At 37.0% G+C, this 12,500-nt stretch overlaps 2 protein-coding genes across 4 annotated transcripts in view; both read right to left on the reverse strand.

The window, feature by feature from the left end:
• Positions 1-1,263, reverse strand: part of LOC136833003 (uncharacterized) — a 65,694-nt gene extending 64,431 nt beyond the window's left edge. Inside the window, exon 1 of the mRNA XM_067094652.1 lies at positions 1,258-1,263. Coding sequence (XP_066950753.1) covers positions 1,258-1,263 — 6 coding nt within the window. The remainder of the gene's footprint in view (positions 1-1,257) is intronic.
• LOC136833233 (DBH-like monooxygenase protein 1) overlaps positions 1-12,500 on the reverse strand; it is a 1,137,248-nt gene that overhangs the window by 1,041,190 nt on the left and 83,558 nt on the right. The gene's annotated exons all lie outside the window — the stretch shown is intronic.

Consider the following 12,500-nt stretch of genomic DNA (forward strand, 5'->3'; position numbering starts at 1 on the left):
CAATTACCTTGTCAGCTTTCGTACACAAGAGGGGAAATTCTGGCAAGAGACGATTTCTTGGTTTCCTGAAAAAAAAAAAAAAAAAAAAAAAAAAAAAAAAACCGTGGTACACAAAGGGTCTGCTAAATCACAAACAACACAGCAGATTTTAGAAGGGCTTGTTGTCACCAAAGATTATGATCTCCGCATTAACCTATGTCAGTGAGGGATTTTGGCGATCTTATCTAAGCAGTCGACTGGTCGAACAAAGAGTGCTACACAAATCACGAGTGAATACTACTTTTTTTATTTCGTTACACACATACGAACATTATATACAGTATATATATATATATATATATATATATATATATATATATATATATATATATATATATATATATATATATATATATATATATATATATATATATATATATATATATATATATATATATATATATATAAGTACATATACACACATATATATATAGTATATATATATATATATATATATATATATATATATATATATATATATATATATATATATATATATATATATAAATGCAATATATTTTAATCATCCTAATTACATTAGTTTACTAAAGGCATTTCCTTCAATACCAACACTGTGCTCATTAAGTTCGAAAGTCTCTCTCTCTCTCTCTCTCTCTCTCTCTCTCTCTCTCTCTCTCTCTCTCTCTCTCTCTCTCTCTCTCTCTCTCATTTTCTTAAATTAAAAATCAAATTATCTATTTACTCCAGTTTCAAAAGACTTCAGTTTATGCTCTTCAATTTACTCTAATGAGTTTCTCTGCTCCCACTGAATGAGGTCTTTGTGAAGGGAATAGTTTCAGTAAAATGTCTGTGTTCAAAACGACAGTAATTAGGGAGAAATTTCTAGCTTTCTCTCAATAAGGATACGGGATTGAAAGTTTATATGCCTTTCTTTCCTACTGAATAGGCTATTTGAGAGAAAGTAAGCCACCCGCATTATTAAATATGGAATTACTATGCATTACACTCACGAGCGTATACATACATACATTCATACATACATATATATACATATATATTATGTATGTATGTACATATATGTAAGCATGTATGCATGTGTATATATATATATATATATATATATATATATATATATATATATATATATATATATATATATATTATATACATATATGTATGTATACATGCATACATATATATATTATATACATATAACACTAATGCATTCATGTGTATACATGCAATTCTATAACATACCTCCATCTGCGGTACACCCCATTACTTTGTAAACATGGTCGCTCTAAATAAAATGTCTCTAAGGTAAGAAATTTTCCTCACAACCTTAATCAACCTCTCACACGACATTTCTATCATATACAATATATATATATATATATATATATATATATATATATATATATATATATATATATATATATATATATATATAAATTTCTGAAGAGATATCGAAAATAACACAAGGTGAAACCTCTGCACGAATCTCATACTCATACAGGAGAAGAGAGAGAGAGAGAGAGAGAGAGAGAGAGAGAGAGAGAGAGAGAGAGAGAGAGAGAGAGAGAGATAAAACCACATATCCCCAACATGAATCTTGCCCGACAGGCATCCTTTAAGCAGAGTTATATATTTCTCAATTCTTATGAAGAAGAAGAAGAAGAAGAAGAAGAAGAAGAAGAAGAAGAAGAAGAAGAAGAAGAAGAAGAAGAAGAGGAAGAAGAAGGAGAAGTAGAGGAAGAAGAAGAAGAAGAGGAAGAAGAAGAAGAAGACTGGAGTCGTGAATGACTGCAGGTCAACCATGATATAGTGAGTGAGAGAGAGAGAGAGAGAGAGAGAGAGAGAGAGAGAGAGAGAGAGAGAGAGAGAGAGAGAGAAGATGATTTGGGGTTGGCATTGTGGGAGGGACCTTGGGGGGAGGGGGAAGGGATAAGAGGGAGGATGAAGGAGAGATAATGAAAAGAAGGGCAAATTCCTCTTATGCTGTTCACGAAGGCTTTTCTTTCTTTCTTTAATGCCTCAGGAAATTTCAAGATGGTTGAATTTAAAGTTCCGTTTTCATAGAGACATAAACAGAAAACCTGGGGTTTTTGAGAGAGAGAGAGAGAGAGAGAGAGAGAGAGAGAGAGAGAGAGAGAGAATATTTATGGTGGGTGGCTTTGAATGGTGGATGGCTTTGAAACTTTTCACCACTTCATTTATGCACACTATTAGAAGACAATCAAGAGCTTACTGAGAGAGAGAGAGAGAGAGAGAGAGAGAGAGAGAGAGAGAGAGAATACTTATGGTGGATGGCTTTGAAACTTTTCACCATTTCATTTTTGCACACTATTAGAAGAAAATCAAGAGCTTACTGAGATCAGAGAAAAGAGAGAGAGAGAGAGAGAGAGAGAGAGAGAGAGAGAGAGAGAGAGAGAGAGAGAGAGAACCATGAATGTTAGCATTAAAACTTTTCATCTTTTCATATGTCCACACTATCAGAGGAAAATATCAAGAGCTTTGAGAGAGAGAGAGAGAGAGAGAGAGAGAGAGAGAGAGAGAGAGAGAGAGAGAGAGAGAGAGAGAGAGAGAGAGAGAGAGTATACTAATCTTTCCCACTGAAAAAAAACACATAAAAGGACCCACTCGATCAGGAAAAAAAAAAGGTCTGACCTCACATACGAGAGCGCAACAAGACTCATCATAGTGGGCAGCAGCGAGACACGAACATCCCATTCGAAAAGGTTGCAGAGAGTCGCGGCAAATTAAAACCATCTCTTTGGCAAACGGCAAACGACAATCACCATCACTGCATTTGGATCGCGATGAAACCTTTTTTTTTTTTTCTGGAACCCACCAAAATGGGATTGGATGCTAATGGGAGGACCCAGTCACGCTTCGCTGGGCTGGAGTTGCAATCCCACTCGATTCGGCGCCCCTACACACCTATGGGCAGAAAAGGGGGGATCCTTAATCCAGCCACAGCATTGGTGGATGATCATACATGAGAGTAGATTGTAATGAGAAGGGTGAGGAAAAAAGCCGAGAATTTTTCCTTTTTAAAATTTAAAATTCTTCCATAAAAATACTCCATTGGCAATTATGCCTCTACCTTTAGCAGAGGCACAGCAATGAAAGTGGCTACAGTGAAAAGTACATAAAAAAACACATAATATTTTTCTATGAATTAAAATCTTTAAAAAAATTATTGGAACGAGAAGGGTACGAAAATAAAAGCTGAGAATTTTTCCTTTTTCAGAATTTAATTCTTTAATAATGGTCTATGGCAGAACAATGTAAAACTTTAAGAATGCTATTGTTAAATAGTTTTTCTACGTGCTGGAAAACAAGCACCTTTAATTTATAAAATGTAAAAGAGCAATCCAGAAAAACAAAATAGAATTCTCCACACATTTGCCGATTTTAAAGAAAAAAATAACCAACCTTTTTCCCCTCAGACGCTGGAAAGCTAGGCAGTCTTGCTTATCTTGAACAACTGAACGGAACACTCAAGTCAGTGTGAATCCCACATTTACGAATATCTAGATCTAGAGCGAAGGAATAGACATTACAGGATCCTCTAGAAGCAAGATGCCGTGCCAATATATAGCTGGGTTAATCTAGGAATAGGAGGGCCAGTTGAGTTTCTTAAAAACAATCCCAGTCCCACAAAACTGACGTGTTAACGAAAGTCGCCCCAAAAGTAAAATTAGTCCCGCCTTCTAGTCATGTCAAGTGATTCAGGAAATACAGAGGGTGGCTGAGAATTCCTCAGTCTGGAAGTGAATGTCACACAAGATTAATCAAACGGTTGCATCTCGAGTTAGTGACACCCTGCCGCGGCCCCCACCACGAAAAAAGTCCATAAAGTCCAAACGGGTATATAAAGAATTACTACTTTAAGACCAAAAGGAACTATAATAGTGAGAGAGACATGAAAATGACTCATTTCTGACAGATATCAAATTAACACTGACACACACACGAGGAATCTCAGGTACAGTAATCTTAGTAATCTTGAACGACAATAACCTTTCTTTTCCACTTGTAGTAGATATCAAATACTTATCATTCCACTTAAAGAAAAGGAATCTCACGTAGAGCGACCTTAATACTCTGGAATGATAGACTGTCTTTCCCTTGCAACGATTGTAGTTATGAAATGAACGCCGATAATCCACTGGAGGAAAGGGAATTTCACGTATAATAACATTTACAAGCTGGCGTGATCATTTCCTTTTTGACATCTCATAATATCTCTATCGCATTACATATACACCAGTAATTAATGCAAAATGATATACTAGTATATTTATTTCCACTCAGACTTCTATAATATGATTAAACTGTGGATCTTAAATTAAACATTCATAGTTTAGCTTATACTGATGCAAGGAGGAACCCTAATATAGAATAGAATAGAACAGAATATAGAATTTTGGCCAGAGGCCAAGCGCTGGGACCTATGAGGTCATTCAGCGCTGAAACGGAAATTGACAGTAAGGAGGTTTGAAAGGTGTAACAGGAGGAAAACCTCGCAGTTGCACTATGCACTAATTGTTAGGAGAGGTTGGAAAGTAAGATGAAAGAAAGAGAATGTGAACGGAGTTACAGTAAAAGGAATGAAAGAGGTTGCAGCTAGGGGACGCTGCAAAGACCCTCAAGTAATGCCTACAGTGCACCATGTGAGGTACACTGACGTCACTAAGCCCCTACAGGATGAACCCTAATATAGATCATATAGTTTCTTTTAGCCAGGGATAAAAAATATGAAGTATTTCGGTCATCGAATTCCTTTTCACTGACCTAAAATAATCATATTACATCAGTTATCTCCTTATATTTAAAAAAAAATCATTCATAATCTCAAAACAATTTCCACATTAATTATTATCCTCTATTTTGTAAACCATTGTATATTTATAAATCTCATGAAAGAATCGTGGATTTCACGAAACTTCAACTGAAAGACTGACAGACATAATGTAGGTAACAGGGAACAATAAAAATATAAAACAATGAATAGAAATACATGAATAAAGAGTGATATGTACATGATAAATTTGTTGGAGAGAGAGAGAGAGAGAGAGAGAGAGAGAGAGAGAGAGAGAGAGAGAGCAGGGAAAGCCTCTTAGTAAAAGTGAAGAATCATCAATTATTAACAATAAAAAAATAAAAATGTAAAGATAAACTATATTTAAAAAAGAGTAACAGAAAATGATAATCGCCAAAAAAATTAGAATAAAAAAATATATATATATTATTGAAAAATTCAACAAAGGAAATAAACATAATATGGAACACTCTTTCATCAGAGCGTTTTTTCCTTATCATCATTATCGTGATATACCCTTAAGGAAACTGCAGGAAAAAAGATCATTCGAAAAAAATATAAACTGAATGAAAATATTACAGAAAAATAAAAAGGGACGTAAATTTAAAACTGAAAGACACTTTGATGAGAACGTATTCTTTGGTTATCATTATCATAATATACCCTTGAAGAAACTAAAGAAAACGCCATTCGAAAAAAAATTTAACAATGAAAAAAATACTGAAAAATAAAAATTATGAAAACTTAAAATTGATAGACACTTTGAGTACATCGTTTTTTTTTTTTTTTAATTACCATCGTTATCATGATACACCCTCGAGGAAACTACAAAATAAACAACGCCAATCGAAAATTTTTTTTTAATTGAATGAAAAAAATACTGAAAAATAAAAATGATAAAAACTTAAAATTTTAAAGTCACTTTGAGTACAGCATTTCTTTTTTTTTTTTATTATTATTACCATCATTATCGTGATACACCCTCGAGGAAACTACGAAATAAACAAAGCCATTCGAAAAAAATTTTTTTACTGAAAAAAATACTGAAAAATAAAGATGATGAAAAATTAAAATTGAAAGACAATCTGAGCACGTTTCTTTTTTTTAATTACCATCATTATCATGATACACTCTTGAAGAAACTACAAAATGAACAATGCCATTCGAAACAAAAAATTTGTTACTGAAAAATAAAAATGGTGAAGACTTAAAATTGAAAGACACTTTGAGCACAGCTTTCTATTTTTTTTAATTATTATTACCAATATCATGATACACCCTCGGGGAAACTACGAAATAAACAACGCCACTCGAAAAAAAATTTTTGACTGAAAAAAATACTGAAAAATAAAAATTATGAAAACTTAAAATTGAAAGACAATCTGAGTGCGTTTCTCTTTTTTTAATTACCATCATTATCATGATACACCCTCGAGGAAACTACGAAATAAACAACGTCACTCGATAAATAAATCGACGAAAGCTGCAACGTCGACGATAATAAGATTTCAGAGTGCCGGCAAATAACATCCTCTTCATCCAATTAAAACGGTCTTGAAAGCAGATCAAACAAGACCGGCAGACCGCCACCAATCAGTCCGGATTTGGGAAGACAGGAAAAAAGAAATAGGTAAGAGAGAGAGAGAGAGAGAGAGAGAGAGAGAGAGAGAGAGAGAGAGAGAGAGAGAGAGAGAGAGATTTCATAAAATCATAAATAGAAATATTTGAATCATGAGTGGGTTATGCGGTAAATCTGTGTGTGTGTGTGTGTGTGTGTGAGAGAGAGAGAGAGAGAGAGAGAGAGAGAGAGAGAGAGAGAGAGAGAGAGAGAGAGAGAGATATTTCATAAAACCATAAATAGAAATATTTGAATAATGAGTGAGGTTTGTGATAAATCTGAGAGAGAGAGAGAGAGAGAGAGAGAGAGAGAGAGAGAGAGAGAGAGAGAGAGAGAGAGAGAGAGAGAGAGAGAGAGAGATTTCATAAAGTCATAAATAGAAATATTTGAATAATGAGTGAGATATGTGATAAATCTGAGAGAGAGAGAGAGAGAGAGAGAGATATTTCAAAAAATCATACATAGAAATATTTGAATAATGAGTGGGATATGTTATAAATCTGTGCGTATGAGAGAGAGAGAGAGAGAGAGAGAGAGAGAGAGAGAGAGAGAGAGAGAGAGAGAGAGAGAGAGAGAGAGAGAGTTTTAAAAAACAATGAATAGAAATATATGAATAAAGAGTGATATATATGATAAACCTGTTAGAGAGAGAGAGAGAGAGAGAGAGAGAGAGAGAGAGAGAGAGAGAGATCCTCTTCGTAAAGCTTAAAAGTCGCTGATAATAAAACAAAAATGGGTGATGCATGGCTTTATGTGAGAGAGAGAGAGAGAGAGAGAGAGAGAGAGAGAGAGAGAGAGAGAGAGAGAGAGCGTGGAAAACCTCTTAGTAAAAGTGAAGAATCATCAATTATTAAAAATAAAAAAAAAATGAGAGTAATGAGACCGAAATACGAGACGCCCATCAGCGCCATAGTCTATCGCTGATCTCGGAGATGAGACGAAGAGAGATAACGACACACTTATCCAAAGCCTCGAGGGCGTGATGGTCTCATCTCCCGGCGCCCTCCGTAAGGTCGTCGATGCCATAGACCTCCGATGGGCAGCTAAGCGCGCTGCCTACGGTCATCATCTACGGGATGGAATTATTGCATTTAGTAAGGGTCTCGGCTATGGCTTCCGGAGGACCTGGAGGCCCTGAGAGAGAGAGAGAGAGAGAGAGAGAGAGAGAGAGAGAGAGAGAGTGTGTGTGTGTGTGTGCGCGCGCGCAAGAGTCCGAGTCCAGGAAGAAATAGGGACATTATGATGTTTAGTGTTATTACTGGCGTCCACTTCTCGTCTCCCGGGCAGCCATTACCTAGCAACACTTCACCAGGTTTTATGTTGACTTATATATCTGGATTTCCTTGTCCCCCTCCTCCCCTCCCCTCCCCTATAACCCCTTACCCCTACCCCTCTTCCCTAAAACTACACCCTACCTCCCCCCTAATCCTCCTTTACCTCCTCTACTTCCTTACTCCCTTACCATCCCACTTTCCTCCTTCCCTCCCTCCATCTACTCTTCCTTGTCACCTTCCCTCCCCCTTTCGCCCCTCCCACCCCTTACCCCTACCCATCTTCCCTAGAACCACACCCTACCTCCCCCCTAATCCTCTTGTACCTCCTCTGCTTCCTTGCTCCCTTATCATTCCACTTCTCTGCCCTCCCTCCATCTCCTTTTCCTTGTCACCTTCCCTCCCCCCTTTTCACCCCTTACCCCTACCCCTCTTCCCTAGAACCACACCCTACCTCCCTCCTAATCCTCCTTTACCTCCTCTACTTCCTTGCTCCCTTATCATCCCACTTCTGCCCTCCTCCATCTCCCTTCCTTCTCCTTCCCTTCCCCCCCCTTACCCCTAGACCTTCCTTGGAACCACACCCTACCTCCCCGAATCCTCCTTTACCTTATCATCCCCTTATCATCCCTCTCTTCCCCTCCCCTCCTAGACCCTTCCTTTTCACCCCCCCTTACCTAGGAACTCTATTATCATCCCACCTCCTCTTCTCCTTATCATCCCCTTCCTTCCTAGACCTTCCCTCCTTCTAGACCTTCCTTGGCTTTCCGAAACTCCATTATCATCCCACTTCTCCTCCCTTCCTTCCTAGACCTTCCTTGGCTTTCCGGAACTCCATTATCATCCCACTTCTCCTCCCTCCCTTCCTTCCTTCCTAGACCTTCCTTGGCTTTCCGAAACAGGGTACGAAGAATAGGCTTATTTACACGACCCGCTTTGTTGGGAGAGAATATAAAGACGAAGGAATTTCGTTTGGCCTCGAAGTCATTTTTCCCTCTCCCACCAAACTTCCTCATTGCATGCAATGACGTGCAAATATCCTGGACAAATATCCTTCACACGGAGGTTTCATCAGATCTCAATCTTCTGTTGAACAATATCACACACAATGCGATTTGTGATGATTTTAGGCATCGCTTCTATTCGCGCATTTAAAAGCCATATGTAAAAATATGCATGTGTATATACATTATATAAAATATATATACATATATATGTTTGTGTGTATATATATATATATATATATATATATATATATATATATATATATATATATATATATATATATATATATATATATATATATACATATATATATACATATATATAAAATAAATCTTAACCCTTCCTATCACCGCACAAAGAGAGCAATGAACTAAGCTGACATTGACATTATGTCTCTCTCCTCTCTCTCTCTCTCTCTCTCTCTCTCTCTCTCTCTCTTACACACACACACATGCACATACACGCATATATTTCCTTAAGTATATTTCACTATTTCTGATATTACAGACGAAAATTTTTATTTTTATTTTCTCACCCAATCAACGCAGAGAGAGAGAGAGAGAGAGAGAGAGAGAGAGAGAGAGAGAGAGAGAGAGAGAGAGAGAGAGCAGCATACTAATACCGAGAATCGAACCCTTTTTAATCAGGTAACATAAATATCAAACTTAATAAGAGTAGAAGCAATTTTCCTTACTTAGGGTCTGCTGAACAATGGAACGATTTTCAGGCTTCACCTTTAGTGAAAGGCTGGCCGTGGAATTTCGCTCCTTTTTAAAGGATTAAAAATGAGGAAATTTAAATACACAAGAGAGAGAGAGAGAGAGAGAGAGAGAGAGAGAGAGAGAGAGAATGTTGTGTTTAACTCTTTAAAAACTTGAAAATAGGAAATATTTAAATTAACGAGAGAGAGAGAGAGAGAGAGAGAGAGAGAGAGAGAGAGAGAGAGAGAGAGAGAATAATTTTCTTATGGTTCTCAAATCATTTTTTAAAGAGAGAGAGAGAGAGAGAGAGAGAGTTTAACTCTTTAAAAAGAGAGAGAAATAGAGAAATTTTTCCTAATCTCCCATCACTAAAGAGAGAGAGAGAGAGAGAGAGAGAGAGAGAGAGAGAGAGAGAGAGAGAGAGAGAGAGTATAATTTTCCTTTAGTTCTCAGATCATTTTTTTCTATAAAGAGAGAGAGAGAGAGAGAATAATTTTCTCATAGTTCTAACATCATTTGTTTCTATAAAGAGAGAGAGACAGAGAGACAGAGACAGAGAATAATTTTCTCCCACCTCTCCCATCATTTGTTTCTGTAAAGAGAGAGAGAGAGAGAGAGAGAGAGAGAGAGAGAGAGAGAGAGAGAGAGAGAGAGAGAGAGAGAGAGAGAATTTCATTTTCTCCTACCTCTCACATGATTCATTCCAATATAAAGAATATATATACAGATTACAAGAGAGAGAAAGAGAGAGAGAGAGAGAGAGAGAGAGAGAGAGAGAGAGAGAGAGAGAATAATTTTCTCCTAGTTCTCACATCATTTGCTTCTGTAGAGAGAGAGAGAGAGAGAGAGAGAGAGAGAGAGAGAGAGAGAGAGAGAGAGAGAGAGAGAGAATTTAATTTTCTCCTACCTCTCAAATGATTCATTTCAATATAAAAACACATATACAGATTACAAGAGAGAGAGAGAGAGAGAGAGAGAGAGAGAGAGAGAGAGAGAGAGAGAGAGAGAGAGAGAAATCTACAGATCAAAATACCGTTCGGAGGTAAATACTGAGAGCCCTGTGATCTCTCCGGTGGCGCAACCGTGTAAAAAAAAAAAAAAAAAAAAAAACTCCAAACAAGGTCATTACCGACTAATTCGTTAGGATCGCCGTAATTAGAGCGGCTTTGCAGGTCAGCCGAGTCACAATTAAAGTGTGTTGGTAATTACAAGTCAGGGGGTTTTCATGGCACATCACGCCACCGGGAATATATGGGCTAATCCCCCCCCCCAACAAGTCTCTTCTCTCTTTCCAGAGTCGAAATGGATCGACTCGAATGCCCAAAACTGTCGTTGCTGGAAAGCTCTTTCTGGAAGGTATGAAGACGCATATGTTGTTTATAGTTTCTGAGGTGTATCAGGATTGTATATCATATATAATATAATCTTCATACAGCTCTCAAGCACACATGCAGAATATATGTTGCACAGAGGTGCACGTAAAAACACACACACACACGCATGCATACAGACATTCATACACATATATATATATACATATACATATATATATACATACATATATATATGTATGTATATATATATGTATATATGTATATATATGTGTGTGTATATATATATATATATATATATATATATATATATATATATATATATATATATATATATATATATATATATAGTATGAGTATCTATCAACACTTTTCTCTTTAAGACAGCGTCTGGAAGCTCCCATTACCACCACTGCAACACGAGCACACACACACACACACAGCCTTCATGGGCAAAATGTGCGTTTTGTTGGTCATTAAACGGTGATAACAAAGAGCAATTTCCCCCAAAATAGCAAAGATATATATCCTGCCATTCTAAACTGACTACAAAACACAAACCCTTAAATAGTGTTTGCAATCCTTTGGTCCCTCTCTCGCCTTTGACTGAGACCAGAGCCGGGACTTCAATCAGTTTTACGTCTCAGGGATGATCAAGTGAGACCCCATTATGATAATTATGGCTAATTAACGTCCATAAAGCACATCTCTCCTCCTGGAAGACTCCGAGTTCCAGTCGCCTCCCCTCTGCCGGGCGTTCGCGAACGAGTGGCAGAAATGACGGAGTTTCGTCGCGTCCTTTACGATCTCACAAAAATTCATCAAGGGGAAACAAATGCGAAGGAAATTAAGGTCGAGGCGTGTGCAGTGCAAAATAAAACAACACGAGGGGGTCGTTTGTTCAGGGCATTATTACCCGTTAAATAAAACCTCTTCCCTCTCACTTCTTCTCTCTTTCTCTTTCTCTATATCTATCCAGTTTTTTTTTTCATTATTTTTTCCTGAGTGTATTCTAAGAGTTTTTCACTGATATTTCGCTTCTTAATTTTGGTTTCCTTTCAGCACTCTTACACGGTTGTTAATCGTTCCTCTCTCTCTCTCTCTCTCTCTCTCTCTCTCTCTCTCTTATTTTCATTAATTTTTCCTGAGTGTATTCTCAGGGTTTTTCACTTTCATTTTGTTACTTAATTTAGTTCCTTGCAGGTAACCTTAGACAGATGTTAAAATCTCTCTCTCTCTCTCTCTCTCTCTCTCTCTCTCTCTCTCTCTCTCTCTCTCTCTCTCACTTTTTCCTGAGTGTATTCTCAGTTTCATTTTGTTCTTAATTTAGTTCCATGTTATCATTATATTTTCTCTGAGTGTATTCTTGTTAATTAGCTTTTCCTGAGTGTATTTATTTTTTACTTTTAATTCTCTCCTGAGTGTATTGTAAGAGTTTTTTACTTTTAATTTTTTACTTAACTGAGTTCCCTCCAGGCACGATTGGACAGACATTAATCTCTCTCTCTCTCTCTCTCTCTCTCTCTCTCTCTCTCTCTCTCTCTCATCCCATCAATGAATTAGCCTTCAGCCAAACAATACAATTGTTATAGCTTCGACGAGAACGAAAAAGACAATATAATCCCGAACCACAATCGGGAGTCACACCTTCCGCAAGTCTCTTTTCGTAATCTTCTCACTCCCCTCCCCCTTCCCCTCCTCCCCACACACCCACCCCCATTTTTCTTTCTTCCTCGTGCTCGAAAT

This window comes from Macrobrachium rosenbergii, chromosome 51 (genome assembly GCF_040412425.1).
Source record: "Macrobrachium rosenbergii isolate ZJJX-2024 chromosome 51, ASM4041242v1, whole genome shotgun sequence".
Classification (NCBI taxonomy): Eukaryota; Metazoa; Arthropoda; class Malacostraca; order Decapoda; family Palaemonidae; genus Macrobrachium; species Macrobrachium rosenbergii.